Source organism: Mirounga angustirostris, unplaced genomic scaffold (assembly GCF_029215605.1).
Source record: "Mirounga angustirostris isolate CCGP_5_RB_7025 unplaced genomic scaffold, mMirAng1.0.hap1 SCAF_11, whole genome shotgun sequence".
In the NCBI taxonomy this organism is placed as follows: Eukaryota; Metazoa; Chordata; class Mammalia; order Carnivora; family Phocidae; genus Mirounga; species Mirounga angustirostris.
In genome coordinates this window covers 36,374,694-36,395,640 of record NW_026991719.1, presented here as the reverse complement: position 1 = coordinate 36,395,640, position 20,947 = coordinate 36,374,694, and the positions used below count along the sequence as shown (strand labels likewise).

The 20,947-nt window shown below is 38.3% G+C and overlaps 2 protein-coding genes across 9 annotated transcripts in view; one reads left to right on the top strand and one right to left on the bottom strand.

Annotated features, from left to right (window-relative positions):
• Positions 1–20,947, top strand: part of CASK (calcium/calmodulin dependent serine protein kinase) — a 344,800-nt gene that overhangs the window by 154,296 nt on the left and 169,557 nt on the right. For all 8 annotated transcript variants that reach the window (XM_064573940.1, XM_064573938.1, XM_064573945.1 and 5 more), the window contains exons 4-5: positions 5,237–5,314; positions 9,828–9,900. In XM_064573940.1, the coding sequence (XP_064430010.1) occupies positions 5,237–5,314; positions 9,828–9,900 (151 nt within the window). The remainder of the gene's footprint in view (positions 1–5,236; positions 5,315–9,827; positions 9,901–20,947) is intronic.
• Positions 18,582–19,756, bottom strand: GPR82 (G protein-coupled receptor 82). Its single transcript, XM_045876502.1, has one exon. It carries the CDS (start codon positions 19,754–19,756, stop codon positions 18,746–18,748), a length of 1,011 nt encoding a protein of 336 aa, XP_045732458.1. The 3' UTR covers positions 18,582–18,745.

Here is a 20,947-nt window from a genome sequence, read left to right as displayed (position 1 = left end):
AATAGAGCTACCATATGATCCAGCAATTGCATTACTGGGTATTTACCCCAAAGATACAAAAGTAGGGATCCGAAAGGGTACATGCACCCCGATGTTTATAGCAGCAATGTCCACAATAGCCCAACTGTGGAAAGAGCCAAGATGTCCATCGACAGATGAATGGATAAAGAAGATGTGGTATATATATACAATGGAATATTATGCAGCCATCAAAAGGAATGAGATCTTGCCATTTGCAATGACGTGGATGGAACTGGAGGGTATTATGTTGAGCGAAATAAGTCAAACAGAGAAAGACATGTATCATATGACCTCACTGATATGAGGAATTTTTAATCGCAGGAAACAAACTGAGGGTTGCTGGAGTGGGGGGTGGGGTGGGAGGGATGGGGTGACTGGGTGATAGACACTGGGGAGGGTATGTGCTCTGGTAAGTGCTGTGAATTGTGCAAGACTGTTGAATCTCAGATCTGTACCTCTGAAACAAATAATGCAATATATGTTAAGAAAAAAAAAGGTAGCAGGAGGGGAAGAATGAAGGGGGGGAAATCGGAGGGGTAGACGAACCATGAGAGACGATGGACTCTGAAAAACAAACTGAGGGTTCTAGAGGGGAGGGGGGTGGGAGGATGGGTTAGCCTGGTGATGAGTATTGAGGAGGGCACGTTCTGCATGGAGCACTGGGTGTTATGCACAAACAATGAATCATGGAACACTACATCTAAAACTAACGATGTAATGTATGGGGATTAACATAAGAATTAAAAAAATGTGAAGAGAATTAAATAAATAAAAAGTGAAAACCACAAAAAGGTAGTTAGACCCAGACACTTATATACCATTTTAACAAAGAGTAATAAAGTATGAAGAGACTAGACAAGGGAAGAGCGGGGAGTTTGGGTGTCTCAGGTTGGAGGTAAGTTGTGGGAAGGCAACTAAGAAATGTATGATAAATAAGAGTTGTTTAGTAAAATTTGTTGTACAGATCAGAGTAGTTGTCTTCCTAGTACATGAGAGGGGAACACCTTTACAAAGGGACATTTAAACCCTGTTTTTAGGCAGAGTGGAGGAGAGGAGAGAGTTCTTCCTGTTGTTCCTGTTCCTGCTGTTTTTCGATTCCCTTCAGCTCAAAATCATCCTATGCCAAAGTGGCATATTTTGGGGTGGCATATTCTGATCCCTTCCACATACAACCAGCCATACATTGTGCCCCTAGACCTGTGATCTATTTTATTGGGCATATTTGTTTGGATTTTTTAAAATTATTTAGTGCATGTTTATTGTAAAATTTTTAAAATTCAGACAGACGAAAGGAAGGGACAGCTAAGATCATTCATGATCCCACCACTTTTTACAAGTCAGAGTAATCCTCTCTACATATAGGATAGAAGCATTCCCCATACCCTTCTAAAGCAGGGTTTCTTCTCCCTCTTATTTTACTCCCTTGGAATATAACCAAGCAAGGAGATTTAGAACACACTCTTTGAAGCTTTGCAGCCCAAGGCTTAAAACACCTTAAGATGGGAAGGAAAGAGAAAAGCAATAAAAGAAGCCTTACACTTGTTATTAGAAGAATTATCAGGGCGCCTGGGTGGCTCAGTTGGTTAAGCGACTGCCTTCGGCTCAGGTCATGATCCTGGAGTCCCGGGATCGAGTCCCACATCGGGCTCCCTGCTCAGCAGGGGGTCTGCTTCTCCCTCTGACCCTCCCCCCTCTCATGTGCTTGCTCTCTCTCATTCTCTCTCTCTCAAATAAATAAATAAAATCTTTAAAAAAAAAAAAAAAGAATTATCAAATAAAAATTTTCAAAGGTTTGTGGCATCAAACTTTTTGTTCAAAGTTGTTATATCTGGATTATATTATGAATATATTTTGAATTTCAGTGATGAGTAAAATGTGTGTAAATAGTATTTTTAGTTTCTCTGTATCTCATAAAATTTAAAACTGATGAATTGCCTCTTTTACTTTAATATCAGTGATAGAAATAACTAATCGAACAGCTTAATAGAAGATTTCTTTCACAGTGATGGCTGACTTTCAGACTAGCTCCTCAAAGAACATGCCTGCATATTTTAAAAAGTTACACAGGTGATTTTGTTTGGTACCCTGGTTTTGAACCATTGTATTAAAAAACGTACAGTGGCCAAAAAGATCCCATTTATAAGAGCAACTAAAAGTGTCCTGGGGAAAAATCCCAGTAATCAATATTTGGAGCCAGTATGAAGAAAACCTTAAAACTGCAACTTAGAGACATGAAAGGAAATAGAGAGCATATCATGTTCACAGGTGAGAATATGAGAAAAATGTTAAGTTTTAGAAGTTAATATGTAAATATAATACTGTCTCCACCAAAATATTAAAAATGTTTAGCATTTGACAAACTAATTTTAAAGCTCAGCGGGGAGAAAAAATTCATAAGAAAATATTGACGAAGAATAATAGTGAAATGACTTATTTTTCCAAATATTAAAATACACTATTACAGGGGCTCCTGGCTGGCTCAGTCAGTAGAACATGGGACTCTTGATCTCAGGGTCATGTGTTCAAGCCCCGTGTTGGGCGTGGAGCTCACCTAAAAAAAAATTAAAATATAAAACATTACAGTAAAAAAAAAAAAAAGGTATGGTACTGGATACAAGAATAGATGGGTCAGTGAGAAAGAGTAGAAACCTGAAACTGCGTGTGTCTGGGCATGTGTAGATACTATCATTTCAAATAGCAGTATTTCAGAGAATGACCAGGGAAAAAAATGGGCTGATCCATGCTGGTAATTATATTACAGGGCAGTAAGTAATTTCCAGTTGTTTCTCACTGACTGGTTCCTCCTTTAGGCATTGGCCTCTCACTACTTGACTACCTTCTACCCCTAAGACTCCTTTTTTCCCCTCTTACAGGTCCCTCGAAAAAATCTTCCTCCAGCTCTCAGGAGGGCTCCCAGACTCTTACTGCTTGGCGATGCAATCAATTCACCTCTCCTTTGCCTAACTCTTCTCTCATTTGAGCTGAACAGTGCTCATCCTCACATTTCACAATTAAAAAGGAAACCGCCCAAGCAAAAACTATAATTCCATCACTGTCAGGGGTCTTTTAGTGCTCCTAGATCAAGCAACCGGCTTAAACTGCAGCCTGCTTTAAAAATAGGATTTTTTTTCCTCCCCCCAGTACAAAGAAATGAAAAGTATTCACCCTCTAGTAATCAAAGAAATGCAAATTAAAGCAATTGTGACTTTTTTCCCCTCCTATCTGATTGGCAAAGATTCAAAAGGAATAGTGGAGGTGAGGTGGAGAGGAAAGGACACTTCCACAATTAGTGGGGGCAGGAATACTATGTTAACTTTTCGCCAGGAGTGTATCAGAAGTGTTATTGTATGTGCCCCTTGACCTATAGGACAAGTACAACTCCACTTATAGGACTTTTACTCTCACAGGTGATCAGGATTGTTCACAAGATGTGTGACCATGTTCATTCAGGCTTTATTTCTGATGGTGGAAAATGGTCACCACCATTCTTCAGAGTAGACTAAGCCATCACGAAGATCATTTTATGCAGAAGAATCTTATTTGACATTGGAAAATGTTCATTAGCTGTGAATTGGAAACCAGGCAGATGTTGTAAAGCCTTGTATAAACGTGACAGTATTTTCATTTATCTAAAACCACACCAAGTTTTAAATAATATAGTCAGTTATCTATTAATATTTACTGTGTGCTCAGTCTTCTGCTGGGTATCGGGTGAGAGTATTTTGAAAGTATAGAACATACTCGTTCTTTAGGACTCTACACTGTTATTGAACTGTTGAGCTTGATTGAATATGTGCATTTGCTCCTTGCACACCCAGCAGGTGTAGCTATGGATAATGGGAAGAGCATTGAATATAGATACAGATTTGAATCCTGTCCCTGTCACATACTTGTCTACTTAGACAAATTATTTGAGAATGAGAAGGATGCTGATGTCGTGGGGTGACTGTAAGAATGGAGATATAACAAGGAGTGTTTCCCATGATGCTTGGTGAATAATACTAGTAATGATTATTTATTACTAATGCCTAATTAGTAATTATTAGTAATAGTAATGAATAGTTTCTCTACTTTTCCTTTTAGAAGTCTCTATCTTTTCAGGGTAATACCTATAGCAGGTATACTGCAGTGTGAGCTCCTGAATAAGTGAATGAATGAAATACTGGATTTGAAAACATTTCATAAGCCTGAAAGCATTATGAAGATGTTGGCTAACTATTAATATTTAAATAATTTCATTAATAGATATAATCTGGCAAAGTTTCATATATATGAATGTAAATGCTAAACGTGTGTAAGTTCCAAATACTATGATATGGGCATATAGGGTTGTTATAGAATTTAAGAAAATGAAAGCCTTAATGTGGCTGGTAATCCACTGAGGGGGCTTTCTGGGAAGGGTGGGATTGGAATGGGACCTTGGATTAAGGTAGGTTTTGAATATGAAGAGCAATATACGCAGAAGCATGTGACATAAAAGGAAACGGTATGTTCAGGGAATAGTAATAAGTCTAGCCTGCATAGAGAGTGAGGTATCCTTGAAGAGCCACTAGATAGGATAGGTGGAAGAGGCAAGGTGTGGCCGATACAACAAGAGGCCTTACTGATCTGAGAAATAGAGAAGACCATTTTTAAGTTTGGGGCAAGATAGTACCATTCCGTCACCAACACATCAGTGTGTTAGAATATGTTTGTAGCAATTGACTTTGGTAATTGAAGTGTAGGCAAAAATAAATTATGATTTAGCTACTTTTTTTTCCCTCTACAGTATATAGCCTGAATTCCCTTTAGTGGTGATAAATATAGTGAAATATTTTAAGAATCCTTGTTGGATTCTTAAAATATTACACGACATGACTAGGTACCGATAATTTTGGAACTTGACTCAAAAATATGCTCACAACCCCCAGCATTGCCCTTTTCTGAGACTTTTTGTTGCGATAACTTAAAGGAAATTTATGGTCAATTTTCTACACCTTACGTTATTTGATGCTACCATTTGCTTGTTCTTTGTATTTCTTTCCATGTAGATTTTCGGTGTTCATATGGTTATAACATCCTTTATAATTTGTCTATTTTTCGTTGAAAGAAAGATTTAAATAACTTATTAGAATCACTAGCTGTAAGCCAACTAATAACTTCATTGCAATGTATTCATTTTCAGTGTTTTCTTCCTGGAATTTCCTCTTACATTCTTTTTCACATTTCTCCACAGTATGGATGGAGCAGATCTGTGTTTTGAAATCGTAAAGCGAGCTGATGCTGGCTTTGTATACAGTGAAGCTGTAGCCAGGTATGTCATTCGTATGGACTCCCCAGAGGTCAAGGTGGAAATAAAAGAAGGAAATGACAAATGACATGAAGTGACTTGCTTTTTTGAACTCATGATAAGCATACTGCCACTCTTTCCTACAAGGAGCCATGTCTGTTTTAGTGTGCATTAGTGGAACCGAAGTAGCAACTGGAAATGCAAAATATGGAACAATGCATTTATCTATTAATATGGGTTTACATCTTAACATAGTACGCTGTCTTTCCCATTTCTGATGACTTTTGTTCAAAGAGGAATTTGATAGCTCAAGAACTATGAAGAATCAAATTTGGGGGTTTTTTTGTGTGTGTTCGATCTTTATTTTGGGCAGATGTGTCTTATTAGTTCTTCATTTGCCTTTTAGTGATAGCAAACTGTTATGTGGCCAATTAATCTGACGAAATGCACAGAACAGTAGAAGCACAGTTTTCCTGCTAAATATATTTGCTTCAGGCCAGTGTGTGATTCCTAAGCAAATGGTGGCCATTGTTCTAAGTCAAGTTGTCGTAAGGAACTAATGGCTCAAAATAAGGAGTAAAGTTGAAAAATCACAGGAGCCATGCACAGGCCACTTGCTTATAGATTTAGAGCAGTATAGCTTTCTGCTTTGGTGGTATTCAATCATATCATAAATACCCACTTCAGTGGGTTGCCTTTTTAATACATGGGGTCTCCTCAGTCACCAACCATAATATGTTGAAGGATTCAAACCTGCAACTCTAGTGGGTTTTTTTTTTTTTAATCCCATTTTTCTATTAGTTTTGAATTCGTATCACAATTTAAAATTTTTATTCTGTATTGTGCTTCAGAATTTAAAAGCATTCTTCAATACCAAAATAGTCAATGCTGTCTTGATTTTTCTTATGATACAGCGGTAAACCATTTTATCCAACTAAATTAAACTCTCAGACCCTTGCGCATTTTTGTTCATATTTACGTCTTCAAGAATTTGAGGCTACCTGCCTTTTGAACTTTCCCACATTGATCTCTTTCAACAACATCATCATCAAATAGGGAAAACTAAAAATTCCGAATGTTGATTTTTATAGAACAGTGAAGCTTGAGGAAGGAAGAGGACTTTTTTCCTTTTGAACCACAGTAACGCTTGGGTACTTGGTGCATGTGCTGTCGGGGTTGATGTGAAAGCACTACCACTTTTACTCTGTTCCCCACTTGTCTGTATGGCTTTTCCTCAACTTTGAGCCTGTCTGTGCCACTGGCCTGGGCATCAGGATAGAGAGAATAGTCACATGTAGAGGTGATGCCATACAGTGAAACGAAAGGAGCTTTCCGGAATGGTCCAGTAAAGCATAGCCTCGGGACCAGTCGGCGACACTGCAAAGAGAGAAATTTGGCACAATTTATTAAAGGCCCTTCCTAAAAAATGACAAAAGGCAGGGAGGGGCATCCTCAGAAAGTAGTATTAGGTATGTGCCCTTTTGCAGAGGATCAGTGACCATACAACAAGGGCATGTAGAGCCTTCCTTGGGCTGTAGAGCATTCAACCATATGACTTCCAACCTGCCCCCCTCCTCCTCTGATTCTGTGATTCATCGTTGGGAAATTTAGCTTGCATCAGTATTCTAGTGAGACCAACTGCAAGAAGACTCCGAGGCACCAAGTAATCAAATTGATAATGTTTTTCTCCGACTGGCTGAGCTTCAAGAGAAGCAGCAAAGCATGGCATAAAATAAAACTGCATACAGTCCTTACAAAACCCAATTAGTGATTACCTCTGTTCTTTCAGGGGCGATGAGTTGTGGAGTGTGCTAACATACAGAATCAGATTATCAAATCAGACAGTTACAAATCAGAGCGATCTTCTTACCTATACCAGGCTTTACTAAATAATTACAAGGATACAGGCAATCAAAAGGCTCAGCTGAAACAGGTCTGGGTTATCAAGCAGCTTCCCACATCAGAAATGCTCCTGTGGCCCAGAGTACATGAGGTCTCTACATGAGGTTTGTGGGATCCCACACACAGAGGGGAGCATTGCAGTTGTAAGACGTCTCCACTGTATGCCTCAAGGAGTCGTATAGCTTCCATGACCTACTCCAGGAAGCCAGCCATACCTCAAAGATCCTAGATTCTATTTACCATAGGTAATCCTTAGCCCGGGACATCTATTAAGAACATTTCAGGGACAAGGTCTCTTCTGCCTAGCAAGAGTGTTAATTTCTTTACCTAGAGTCTTCTCCCCTCTTTTCTTCCACCACCCCAGAAATGCAGGCTTCCATAGGAAGTGAATGGATTTCAGGCCTCAGTTCTTTCCTTCCAATGAGTCGCCCTCATTCCTGATCCTTACAGGAGATAGAGACAAACTTATATATTGCAAAGTTTCTCTGAAAGTATAGGCCACCATGATGATTCATGAAAATGAAGCTTTCTAATTAAAGTTTAGGCAGCAATTCTAGGCAGTGTGGGTGGATTTTTGCTTCTCTCTTTATTCTGCTTGCACACTATTCCCAGGCACAGCCTCCCAGAGTCATGACTGGGAAGGTGGAGAAAGATCACTTTAAATCTATAATATCTGGGGAGAAAAAAATTATATCCTCACCTGACACACTTGAGAGATTCTGGTATGTATATATATTTGGGTCAAATAATTGAGTACTCTGATAATTAGATTAAAAATGCTCATTCATTGAAGTTTTTTTTCTTAATGAGGCTTTGAGATAGGACTTTTCTTCAGGCTAAAGACATATAAGTGGCTGTCTTAGTGCTATGTATCCAAAGTAGTCCATACTGTAGGTATAAGCTATGCCCATGTTACCTAATTTAAACTTACCCACTATTCTCATGTTCATATCTAGATGCACAAATAGGCTGTTCCTAAACCTTTGACTAAACTTAACAATAATAATAATAATGACTTACCCTTTGTAGCATGGTTTAGAGTTTACAAAGCACTTTCATATTTGTCTCTGCCATTTCAGGGGGCCACATAGCCTTCAAAGCCTGATTTGAGCCAGGAAAGGGCCAAGTTAAGAACCCCTAACTTAAACAGAAACTTGATTATAGGCTGCACAGGCCAAGGCAAAGAGTATATGACCGCAGCCCCTTTTGTGTACGTTTGCAAAGCAAGAAAAAATTGACATGATGACTAAGGACAGCATGAGCCAAGTTCTCTGCTTTAGAGCCCAGGTGTGGGAGACAATGATAAGTATAGGAACAACATATGGGGTTAGTTGGTTTGGTTTTTTTTTTTCCTACCTTTCATTTAAGAAATGGAACTTTCTGATCAACTGTAGTACATGAAGTAATGCACATGCCAAGGAGAGGGACATTCATGTGAGTTTTGATAGTAGCGTACCCAAGAGGGAACTTGATGGAAATGCCTCTTAGTTGTATAGCAGGAGTGGGGAATTTTTTTTTTTTTTTTTTTTTTTTGAATCATAAGGATACACACAAGGGCATTTGCAAGTACTGGTAAATTATTTCGTTTTTATTTAAAGTGTAAGGAATAGAAGATCTAGAAAGATAAAATTCAATAAATACTATACAATAAATAATGTTGCATATGTTGCATTTCTATGTCATGGCTGGTTGGGAAGGAAAAGGGGAAAATGAAAAAGGATGGGGCATAATAGGAAAAAGAGAAAGATATGAAGGGAATAAAATACAGAGGAAGAGAGGATAAGAAGACACTCAACAGAGAGAAATAGCAGAATTAGAGGAAGAAGAACTTTAGAATTAACGGACAGAGGGAAATTAAAGTAAGCTCTGAAGTAATACTGAATACACGTCTTACTCTGGTCACACCCTGTTGCTAGTTGACCCTGTTAGCACTTTTTAAGGACCGTTCTTCAAAATGCTGACTCCTCCTGTGTTTTTCACCTGGACCTAGGCGGGGAGCCTCTGCAGACCCCTGCTGGCCACGTGATGAGTCCAACTTCCTAGGATTTCAGCCCAGAACAACTCTGCTTTGTTGAAAGATGCCCCAGCTAAAACTTGATTACATCGCAAAAAGAAATTGTACACATAAAGAGGTTCTTTCCTCTTGTTTGTCCTCAAAGCTAAATGGAAATAAGGCAGAGAACCAGCCTCTGCGGGCAGATAAAAGACTCCCACCCCTTTAGTCAGAATCCATGGTGTCCCTCTGAGCAATATTCACTTAATAGCAATCCGCTGTAACTAAGTACAATTAACCGAGGGTCGGAGACTTGCATCCCCTCCGCCCCCCGCCCCATGTTTTCAGCTTTAATTTTTCATTTTTGGAGCTATTTTACTTATGAACTGTATGAAATTCTTTTGACTTGGTTATCTTAGAAAATATAGAACACATTATTTCTTCATGAAGCTTATAAACTCATCGGTCTGCCAACTTTTTCATTATTAAGCCTCACCATCCACCAGTCTTGTCTACTCAAATGAAAAGTGTCCATGGGCAATGAATATGAAGGTGGGAGTTACAAACTAGGGCCACTGTATATAAAGTTTTAAAAATAAAAAATTTTTATTACAGTTTTAGATTTCTTTTGTTTTTCTACAGTCATTACATGAGACAGATACTGGAAGCTCTACGCTATTGTCATGATAATAACATAATTCACAGGGATGTGAAGGTAAGTCATTTTTATCACTAACTTTAATGTTTATGAAGAGAAACTGATGACACTGATAATGATCAGAAGTGTTTCTTTAATGTTCTTATAGAGAGCATCTTAAGGTTAATTTTACTTACAAACATTTATTTAACTACTTTATATTTGAAGAGTCATACTCATTCTTAACAGGAACACTTTCATCATTTCAGTTTCCTTATTATTAAAATGTACATGTATTCTGAAATTCTGTTATTCCTCTTTTGCCATTATGTGTGTAAGAGAGATGAAAAAATCCAACGAATAGGAAGAACCAAACAATATCCTAGATTAATTGTGGGAGGGGGTTGGTTTATATTGGTTATTTGGTTTATATAGTAAAAGTTCATCATATGCTTATATTTTCGTAGTGTTGCAATACAGAATAGTCACCATTGTTTTGCACATAGTTTTTTAACATAGTCTGAAATCATAATTAAAAACGTAATACAGTTTTGCACCCTTAGGAATGTATGTATTACCATTATTCAGTCTTTCTGCCTATTTGCTCCCAGTATCAAGTTCATGAGAACTGTCAGTCCCTGGCTCATAATGGTGTCAGGCAGAACATGGAGGCAGGCCAGAAAGAACCACTGGGCCTTCCTCCTGATGCCTAGCCCCTTCCAAGGCCCCGAATCGCTAAGAGCCCCTGAGGTCTCTCTAGCCCTATTGTCCACTTTCTCTCTGGTATTTTGTTACTGGCCTCTCTCTAACACACAGCATCTACAGACATGGGGCTCTCCTTCCCTCAAAACATATTAGCAGAGGCCTGGCTTCTTCATTGTATTTTAATGGTTAAGAAAATGAAGTAGAGTTTAGTTAAATTGTCTAAAACGTTTGGGAAATTTTAACTAAAATTCTTGTGGTTATAAACTGAGATAAAGCATGAGCAATTCCAAAACAGTCTAGTGGAATGTTACCATAGCAAATGAAAAAAATCATTGGAGAAGTGTACACAGTACACATTAGTTGTAAAATATCTTACTCTTTTCAAATGTGATAGGAAAAGGAGATTATTATTATCAGTACTCAGCACCGAACAACCCATTGGGTACATTAACACTTTTTTATAAAAGTATTTTTCAGTAATGCAAACAAAGAGAATAAGAAGTGTAAAAAAAATTAAAGGGAAATTGTCAGTGATAGTAGCAGGCTGTGTTACTCTTCTGCATTTAAATTATATAAGAAAATGCATATATAAAGAGTAAAGTATATCTCCTTATGTTATAAAATAGGTGATAAAAATGACACTTTGAAAACTTAAAATGTATAAACAGATTCTTAATTCATATAATAGCACTGCGTTAGAAACGCTTTTGCTCAAGAGGCAATTTTATTTTGAATTCTGTTCTTTAAGAGTAATTATATCAACATCATATAATACATAACAATTGACAACATACTGTACTGTAATACTTTCAATAATACAGTCAGCTTTTGATTAGTCATGGTATTTGATATGATAATCCCAAACCAAGTAAAATCCCAAAGTAGTTATATTTGAATGTCGTGCTTCAGCTTCTCATTTACCTTCTGATTGATTTATTCAACAAATATTCGAGTGCCTACTTCATGCAGAATACTGTGGTTGGAGCCCTACAGGTATTATGATGATCTCAGTAGGGGGATGAGGCAGTGTATCTGTTACCGACGGCTGCGGATCAACACACAACTAAACTTGGTGACTCCAAACAGCAACTGCTGTTTATTTGCTCACAATTCTGTAGTTTTGGGCAAAGCTTGATGGGGACTGCTTGATTCTGTTTGACAGATTGTGGGCTGAGGCAGCATGGCTGGTACCCACATAGGCTTCCCTCTTGTGGCATGTCTGCTGAAGTGACCAGAACAGCTAGGAGCTTGCTGGGCCCTCTCTGTAGTCTCTCATTCAGGGTATTCCTCCCTCCCTCCTTCTTCCCTCTCTCTCTGTCTTCATGGGGCTGCCTCTCCAGCAAGACGGTGTCTCAGGGCTCCAAACAAGCAAAGGTGGAAGGTGCCAGGCCTCTTGACACCTAGGCCAGAAGTTGACACTGTCATGTTCTCTGCATTATGTTAGTCAACAGGTTACAAGACTAGCCTGGATTCAAGAGGAGGAAAAATAGATTGTGCCTTCTGGTTGGAGGTGTGTGTGACGTATGTGCACAAGGATAAGAACTTGTCTGTGGCCATCTTTACAGACAAGCAAAACAAATAATTCTTGTCCAAGGTAAAGGGTGGGAAATAGCATTAAAAGACCGAGCCGGAGAAACTTCATGGAGGTCATGTTTGAGCCTGGTCTTGAGTCATGGGGAAGTTACATGAAGACAAGAGGGCATTTCAAGGAAAGGCTCAAAATTAGTTTTGCACTGGGGGCACCTAGGTGGCTCAGTTGGTTAAGCAACTGCCTTCGGCTCAGGTCATGATCCTGGAGTCCCGGGATCGAGTCCCGCATTGGGCTCCCTGCTCGGCAGGGGGTCTGCTTCTCCCTCTGACCCTCTTCCCTCTTGTGCTCTCTGTCTCTCATTCTCTCTCTCTCAAATAAATAAAATCTTTTAAAAAAATTAGTTTTGCATTGGATTTTATTAGTTTATTATCCCTAAGGCACATACCAAATAATTTTGAGGAAACACCCAGAAATGTGTTGAGGAAGGGAAGATAGAAGTAATTCTCAAACCGCAGGTAAGAAGAAACATCCTCACAAAGTACCATCACCCAGTTGGCAAGTGGACTCAACACAGAGCACACATTAATGTTGACATTCGTTATATTTCAGTGCCTGAAATCTATACGTTTTGTATGGGTAAATGGAATACTCACATTTAGCTAATCAGTAATTTTGAATTTGGGTAAATTTTTCTTGAGACATTCATCCAAAACTATGCATCGAGTGCTTCCTGTGTGGGGGGCACTATTTTAAGAACCAGAGCTCTGTCAACGAACAAAACAGACAGAATCACTGCCCCCATGGAGCAAGCTGACTTTCTAGTTCAGGGAGACCAACCCTAACTAAGAGTGTAAATAAGTCAACTATATAGTAGGATAGGAGGTGAAAGGGACCACAGGTGAAACAGAGCGGCCAAAGGGATAAGGACTGCTTAGAGAAGGGGTTGCAATTTTAAGCAGGGTGGTCAGAGCAGGCCACATTCAGAAGACGACATCTGAGCAAGGACTCACAGGAGGAGAGAAGGTGGGCTGACTGATATCCAAAGGAAGAGCGTTCCAGGTAAAAGGAACAGCCAGTGCAAAGGCACTAAAGCAGGAGCATAACAGACCTATTTGCAGAACAGCAAGGAGGCCAGTGTTCCTGGGGTGAACTGAGCCATGAGGAGAGTAGATAGATAGATGAGGTTAGAGAGGAAAGGAGGGGAGGGCCTTTGACTTCTACTCTGAGAGGAATGAGGATTCCCTGGAGGGTTTTGAACAGACTGATCTGACTTTCCACGGTAACAGCAGTACATTGCTTTGTTGGTGATACATCGAACCAGGGGCTCACAGGTAGAAGCAGGGAAATAGGAGATGGTCCTGCCTGGCTGGACTAGAGTGGTAGCAGTGGAGGGAGTAAAAACGTAGACTCCAGATATATTCTGAAGGTTGTGTCAACAGGATTTGCTAATATAACTTTAGTAACTCAGGTAACCCAAAGTTGTTTTTTCAGGACCTTGTCACAGGAATTCTCCAATGTGGTCATTATAAAACTTTAATAACGGTACATCTCACACGGCTAATAATTTCACATTTCTATTTGACTTGTTAATGTTTGCTAATAAAGCAGCTTTTCTTCACGTTCAGATAGCCTATGTTCAGTGACTGGCCTGTGTGTAGATTTCTGTATAGGTTTTGGTTTCTGTAGTTTGTTTTTGTCAAAGTTTTCTTCCTTTTCACTTAACTAAAGAAAATACAAGAGTATTGTCATGTTTTATTCGTTTTGGAAAAATTTAGATTACTTAATCAGGTTTCATCTTGCCAAGAATATTCTCATATTCTCTCCCTTTCCTTCTCTCTCAGAATCCTTGGCACCGGTCCCAAAGCATTAGATTTTTCCAAAGATCCTGGCATTTTATTGATTAGTAATACTTTTTTCTTAACTTGATAGGCATTTCTTTTTGAAATCATTATAATTGAGCCTAAAAATGTTTGGTTTGAGTATATAGTACCTCATGACCTGCAGTGGGAACTTGCTTTGGGGAAGCATAAATTGCATAGGAGGCAATTGTGTAAACCTTTGAAATTCAGAGAAGCATATCTTCATAGTATAGGTTTCTCCCAACTCCGAAATGTTCCACACTAGTGACATTTTGGGTCAGGTACTTTGTTGTGGGAGGCTGTCTTGTGTATTATTGCGTCGACTCAGTACATATCAATAGTATTTCCCCTTAGCTGTGACAATCAGAAATGTCTCCAGTCATTGCCAAATGTCCCCGGGGACACAAAAGTCGCCCCTGGTTAAGATCCACTGTATAATACTACATTTTTCCTGCTGCACCTCCCCACAGGCATTAATTAAGGCATGCATGCTCATTTCTTTTTTTTTCCCCCCCCCGTCCTCTTCCCTTTTATTCCTTTTTCTTGTGAGAGGATGTGAAAACTTTCATTATGTTTCACATCATTCTCTTTTCTTCCTCTCGCCCCAAAATTAAAAGAACTCTAGAAAGAAATAGTACAGTTGCCAAGGTAAATGCAGAGCCTGGCTCGTTGCCTGCCTTCATTGGCTCTATTAAGCATTAAGAGTCAGTGGGTTTTTCTTGTCTCCCCCAACTCCTGGAGACAGCTTTACACTGCATCACCTGGGCATGGAGAGATGAAGCATTCTTAGACCTTTCTGTGGCTCTGACCTACTGACATCCAATTTTAATAGCTGAAGTTGAAGTTACACCGCTTCTCTAAATGCAAATGGCCATGCGCACAGTCACTTCCTGTTCCGAGTGGGACCTGTGCCCAGGAGGTTTGGGGGCTCAGTGTTTAGTTCTCAGAACTGTGCAAAACCCCATAGCCAGACAGTCATAGACACTCAGCCAGAAGCCTCCACCCAAGCATTTCTGCATGCGCTTCCTTGAAATGGTTTTCCTCCTAACTGGTGAACACGCCTGGCTGCTCGTTGGTCCCCTTCTCTTCTCAGTTCCCCTTTCATCTGACTTTATAAACAGGTGTTCATCACATCACACTAGATGCCATGGCATTATGGATTTCGTACAGTATTTCTTCCCCTATTGCTCTTGGTTGCTGACATTTCTTCTACGTCTCTTACCCCAATGTCCAAGAAGTCCCTCATGTTGTACAAAGAAATTGAAATTCTCATGAAAATGAAAACACGGTTTTTTTATTCTTTATTGTAAGAGGCACACTGATTCATCATCTGCATTACTTTTGTAAGGTTGAACATAATGCACATGTTCAGCTTGAATGTGGGGTTTTAATAATTGTCCTTAGAAAAAATCTCATGAATTATAAGATCTTAAATTTGTCTTGTGTCTCTAACTGCTATGCTTCTCTTCTCCCACCCCACCCTTCCAAAAAAATCAACTCCTTGATTTAGAGAGGAAAGAATGAGGGGCACCGGGCTGGCTCAGGGGAGCATGCAGCCCTTGATCTTGGGGTCATGAGTTCAAGCCCCATGTTGAGAGTACAGATTACTTAAAAAAAAAAAAAAAAAAGATGGGAATGCCTGTGTCTTTTGCTTATTAGACGTGAATTCTTTCGCTGATGCTCTCCTTCTGAGCCAGGGCAGCAAACATGTATGATAATGGCCAAAGCATTTTCTCCTGTCAGGCATAAAACCTTTCTAGCTGTTGTAACTCTTCCCACCGATATCAATTCAATTTGAATTTGGGGGCAGTCAGAGGAAGATCCATGGCATTAGACTGCAGGGTTGAAATGCTTAGCAAATTACCAGCATCCCTCTGAGCTGCTTTTGTGATTTGCCGAGCCAGATTTCCTTTCAGCTTGTCGTCCCACATTTGTTCCCAACAACCCCCACCCTGCAGCCTGCAAGGCCAGGGATAGGCTGGGAGAGTCCTTACCAAATAAAGGGGATTGACATCTTCCTCTTCCACCCAGGAAGTAGAAGCTCTTCCAGCTTGAGTATTCTAACCATAAGTGTGCTCGTCTAGTCTTAATGGTTTTGTTCCCAATTAGTTTGAAAGCCACCTTAATGAGAGTGTGTATATGGAAAGGAGAAAAGGGAAAACAAACATTTGTCGTGCCTCTTTTCTGTATGGAAGATATAATCTTGTTGGCCAATGAGCCAAAATTTGGGGCTTCTGGAATTGTGTTTGACTATAACCCACGCATTAAAAACATTGTTTTTCTCAAGTGGTTGCCAGAGGGCAGGGGAGTGAGGGAATGGGTGAAATAAGTGAAGGGGGTTAAGAGGTACAAACTTCCAGTTATAAAATAAACTAGTCATGGAGATGAAAAGTACAGCATAGGGAATACAGCCAATAATATTGTAGTACCGTTGTGTGGTCACAGATGGTGGCTACACTTACCGTGATGAGCATTGAATGATGTATAGAATTGTCAAATCACTATGCTGTGCACCTGAAACTAACATATAACATGACATCGTATGCCAACTATTATAATAAAAATTTTTTGAGCACAGTTTTGCTGAAATCTACACTTTAAAGGTAATTTAGAGAGTAATATTTCATATAAAATATTTACCATGATATTAAATGGTCAGTTTGTCAATTACACAAAAAAGTTCAACATGATTTACAATTACTGATCAGGAAAGTATCTGTGGTGTGAAGATAAACACAGTGATAATAAGCTCAGGACAGATTTAAAATGGGAGTTTTCTATAAGAATGAGTAACTTAAAGAGAAATTGCATACCAATTTTCCTGCCTTTTTTAAATGTAGGAAACTCTACTTTGGTAATATTTTATATCTTTTACTTAAAGTTGTGGCAAGGTAAAGTGATGTTTTTAATAATGATTTTTAGAGGATATATATATATATTATATAGTGAGATTTAATACTGTATCACTTATGTAAAATGAAAGCAATGATTGGACACCTCTGTTTACAGCCAGCACTTAGGGAATCACCTAGAGTTCCCAGGTCTGCCTTTGTGTCTGCAGATTAATCCAACAGAGATCAAATCGCTGCTATAAAGAATAGATGTACACTGTAAACATTTGAAGCCAGTATGCATTTTCTTTAGATTTTTTTCTGAACATTTTCTTCTCTCAGTTAAGCATTGAACTATTCTTTTTTTAATGAAAATTATGCAGATGTGTTAGAAAAACCTCTAGTGGCATTGAACACGTGGCTCTTGGGGAATCTGTACAAGTGCGTGGTTTCTACATTTTTAATTTAGGAACAAAACATGCTATGAGATTAAAGGCTTGGAAGTGCTATGTGAACTTTAAACTTCTTTCCGAGCATTGAAGAAATGACCACGAAGAGAATAAATGAGTCTTTGGGCAGTCTCTAATGAAGTAACAGGTTACCATTAACATTTATTCAGCTTCAGTTTCATTTAACTGTTTTTGTCTGGTTCTTATCTGAGCAGAGAATGCAAGTGCCATGGGTGTAGAAATTGAAAGCAAACTACAGCTCAAAAGGCACTTTGATCTTTTTGGGAAAATAAAACACATAAAAAATTTTTTTAATTAGACTGTATATAGCACATAGTATAGTCCCCATCATTTATCTTCCTGACAAGACTACATGAAAGAAAGAAATGACCGAGAAATGCTTACTGTTTAAATATTTATTTAGGTATTGGAGAAAATTGGGGTGACTTATCTATGCACTTCAGTTTTTTCATCAGCAAATTGGCATCTTTTATGGTGGTGATGATTAAAATACATGCAAAGCATATGAGCAGAGTGCCTGGCACATAACAAATGCTTAGTGAATGACAGCTACTCAGAATAGTAACATCATCTGATTTAATAATAGTACCTATGAATTACGTAGCATTTTTCCATTCTACAAATGATGAAATTAACACTTTAAGAGGGTAGTAATTTACTGAGGATTGTATAGCTAAATAAGAGGTTCAGCTAGGATCGAACCCAGGGAATCTAACTCCAGAGACCAGTCTCTCAACAGAAATACTATTATACTGCCCTTATTATTCATTCGTCTATTTTCACAAAAATTAATTGAACATATCTACATGCCAGGTACTGTTTGTCATTAATCACATTTATATTGAGTACAGAGGGAAATTTACAAGATGTGATGAAGATAGGCATATAATGACATTGTATTCGCTCTTTATTTTGACCAAGCCTGACCCGAATATTTAAGTATATTTATAAAAACACCGGCTTAATAAATACCGGAATCAACGAATATTGCTTCTTGAAGTAACATAAGCAGATGATACAAGATAATGCGTTTATAAAACCTTGGATTTTTGCACTCTATTATTCATACATCTAGATAGGACTTAAGCGAGATAATTTCTGATTCACTTTCTTTCTTTTACTCATTTTTAAAGTTACCAACAGAACACTAGCCATAGATGGGCCCTTATATTGCAACTACTAGAAAGCAGAAAAGTCATAAACCATTTGCTGCTTTATCCTACAGTCATGACCTGTTGTGTTCTAAATAAAAGCATACACAGTTGAGTTTAAAGAGAAAAATGGTCTGTTGCTTTCATACGCAGTGAGATCCTTTTAACATGCTTGACTTTTGCCTCTGAGAGTCTCTGCCATCTCAACTTGCAGTATTAGTAGACCTGTAAAGTGAATTTTATGATTATTTCTAAAACCAAAGAGGTTTTCTTAGTGCCTGCCTTCAAGCAAGTTGTGACCTGTTAATCATGTAGTTCAGTATCCCTAGTAGCCATATAAACACTTTTCTATTTGGTGGTGTTTTCTATTCAGAAGTCAACTATAGGTTTGTATATGTGGGGAGTCAGATTTTGTAAAGAGATTATATAGTGTCTTTTTGAACGTTTTATCTAAAAAAAGAAATATAATGGGGTCTGTGCTACTTCTGGCTGATGCAAGACAGGTGAGGACGTTTTTAATTTCAATTAAATAATTCAGTTGCTGACAGTTATCACTTTGGCGTAGAACATAAAAAATGGGTTTAAAAATGCTATATGGAAGGAAGCAAACTATTAGGAGAACCTGGATGACCAAAAGATGCCTTTTCACAGAACTGTAAGTCAGATCTTTCTCCATAATGGATGTACAGGTCCTTATTTTTCTCAGATGGCTGACAAAAGAGTAGTATGATGTTAGTACAACTAAAAATGAAAATCCAATAAATGTGGTTCCAATGAGGCCTGCGGTCTGCGAGATCACGGCTCCTAGTTCCATCTGCCGATTATAGCACACGTTCTCGTCTCCTTCTGTAGCTTCTACAACTGAGTAATATATGATAACCGGAATAATTATGCCTAGTACAACTCCCCATATGTAAACACACAGTTTTCTAGCAAAGTTGGGCTGGCGAAATTTTTTCAGTAAGTGGCCATAAAATACTTTCTCGTAGCACGAAGTGGTCTCTTGTACTGAATCCTTTTTCATTAAGGTAGCATAGCGACTTATGGCAATCCAACTTAAAATTAAGAGGCTGACAAACATACTTACATGCATGGATAGAGTTCCCAAAAAATTGACCACCGTGCATTGTGCAGATCGATATTCCCATTGAAAACCTTTCAGGAAATAGATACCCATGAAAGGCATGGCACTGCACACAAGTAAGTTTGCCGTCACAAGATGTGCTAGGTAGATGTGCGTTGATGTTTTCTTGCCTATTTTTGTTAAAAATACCCATTGAGAGAGAGAATTTCCAAAGAGACCAGTGATGCAAAGGAAGGCATAAATGATTGGCAAAGCCATGGAAGAGATCCTGGATGGTTGAATACATGTTGAGTTGTTACTCATTTATATCAGATTTTCTTGGAATTTTGTCTCAGGAGCTAGAACAGAATGCAGATATTTAATATTAAAATTATAGATGGTATTTAGACTGAATAGTTTTTTAAAAGCATTGGATGAAATAAAATAGTATTGTAAATGTATTTGAAGGGAGAGGGAGAGTATAGATGCTTTCTCACCTTTTCTAATCACAGTTGTCCAATGGAAATAAAAGTAAGACTTGATTGTGAATAGTATCTTTGTCTAAAAAACCAGATTTGGTACAAATAGTTAAAGGCCTGAGGTTGATCATTCTTTGATTGGTTTTTTTGCCTAGAAAGGTAATTAAAATATTTTAAGGCACATGCAAGCAATACATACTGGCCAAAGGAAAGTGTTGGCAAAAGTATTTTGTGGCCACCTTAATAGAAGACTGATTTTTAATTATCACCTTAATTGTACATAAACTGTACATAAATACTTTTCAAAATAGTGTCTTTTCATGATGAGGTAAAGCACCTCTCTATAATCTAGTACCATTAGAATAGTCTCATTTCGTATTTCAGAAGTAAACTTAATCCTACACAAATACTCAGACAAGATCCTGAATCGAACAGAAGGCAAGTATAGTGACCAAGGATAGACACCAAAATCCCAAGGTCTTTACCAAAAGGCATCAGTAATTTCCTATTTCAAATATTTAATGTTAAACTACCATACTTCAATTTTTTTTTTAAGTTTACTTTAAAATTCTATGTCAAAACTGTAGTTGCTATGCTTGTTGGTTAGAGTGCCCTCATGTGTCTTTTTGTATAATTTTAGTACCTTGGTTTTTCAGAGAATATGATTTTTTTAGAAGATATTTTAATCACAGCATAAATGCAGGCATGGTTTTTTCTTTTTTATGTCTTATTTTTGTTTTTAAGTTTATTTTTTTGTGGTAATCTCTACACCCAATACGAGGCTCGAACTTAGGACCCCGAGATCAAGCATCACATGTTCTTCCAGCGGAGTCAGCCAGGCGCCCCTATGTCAGATTTTTAAATCTTTCCTTTTTTTTTCTTTTTTAATCTTTCTTGCATCAGATGGTACAAGTGTTGAAGAGTCACATACAAGCTCTTTTTCATTATTTTGTTCATTCCTTATTTCTTTCAGGTGGGAATAAGAAGTTATTGGATTCTGATCAAGTAAGAATCATGAGCTCTATTCAGAATGTGC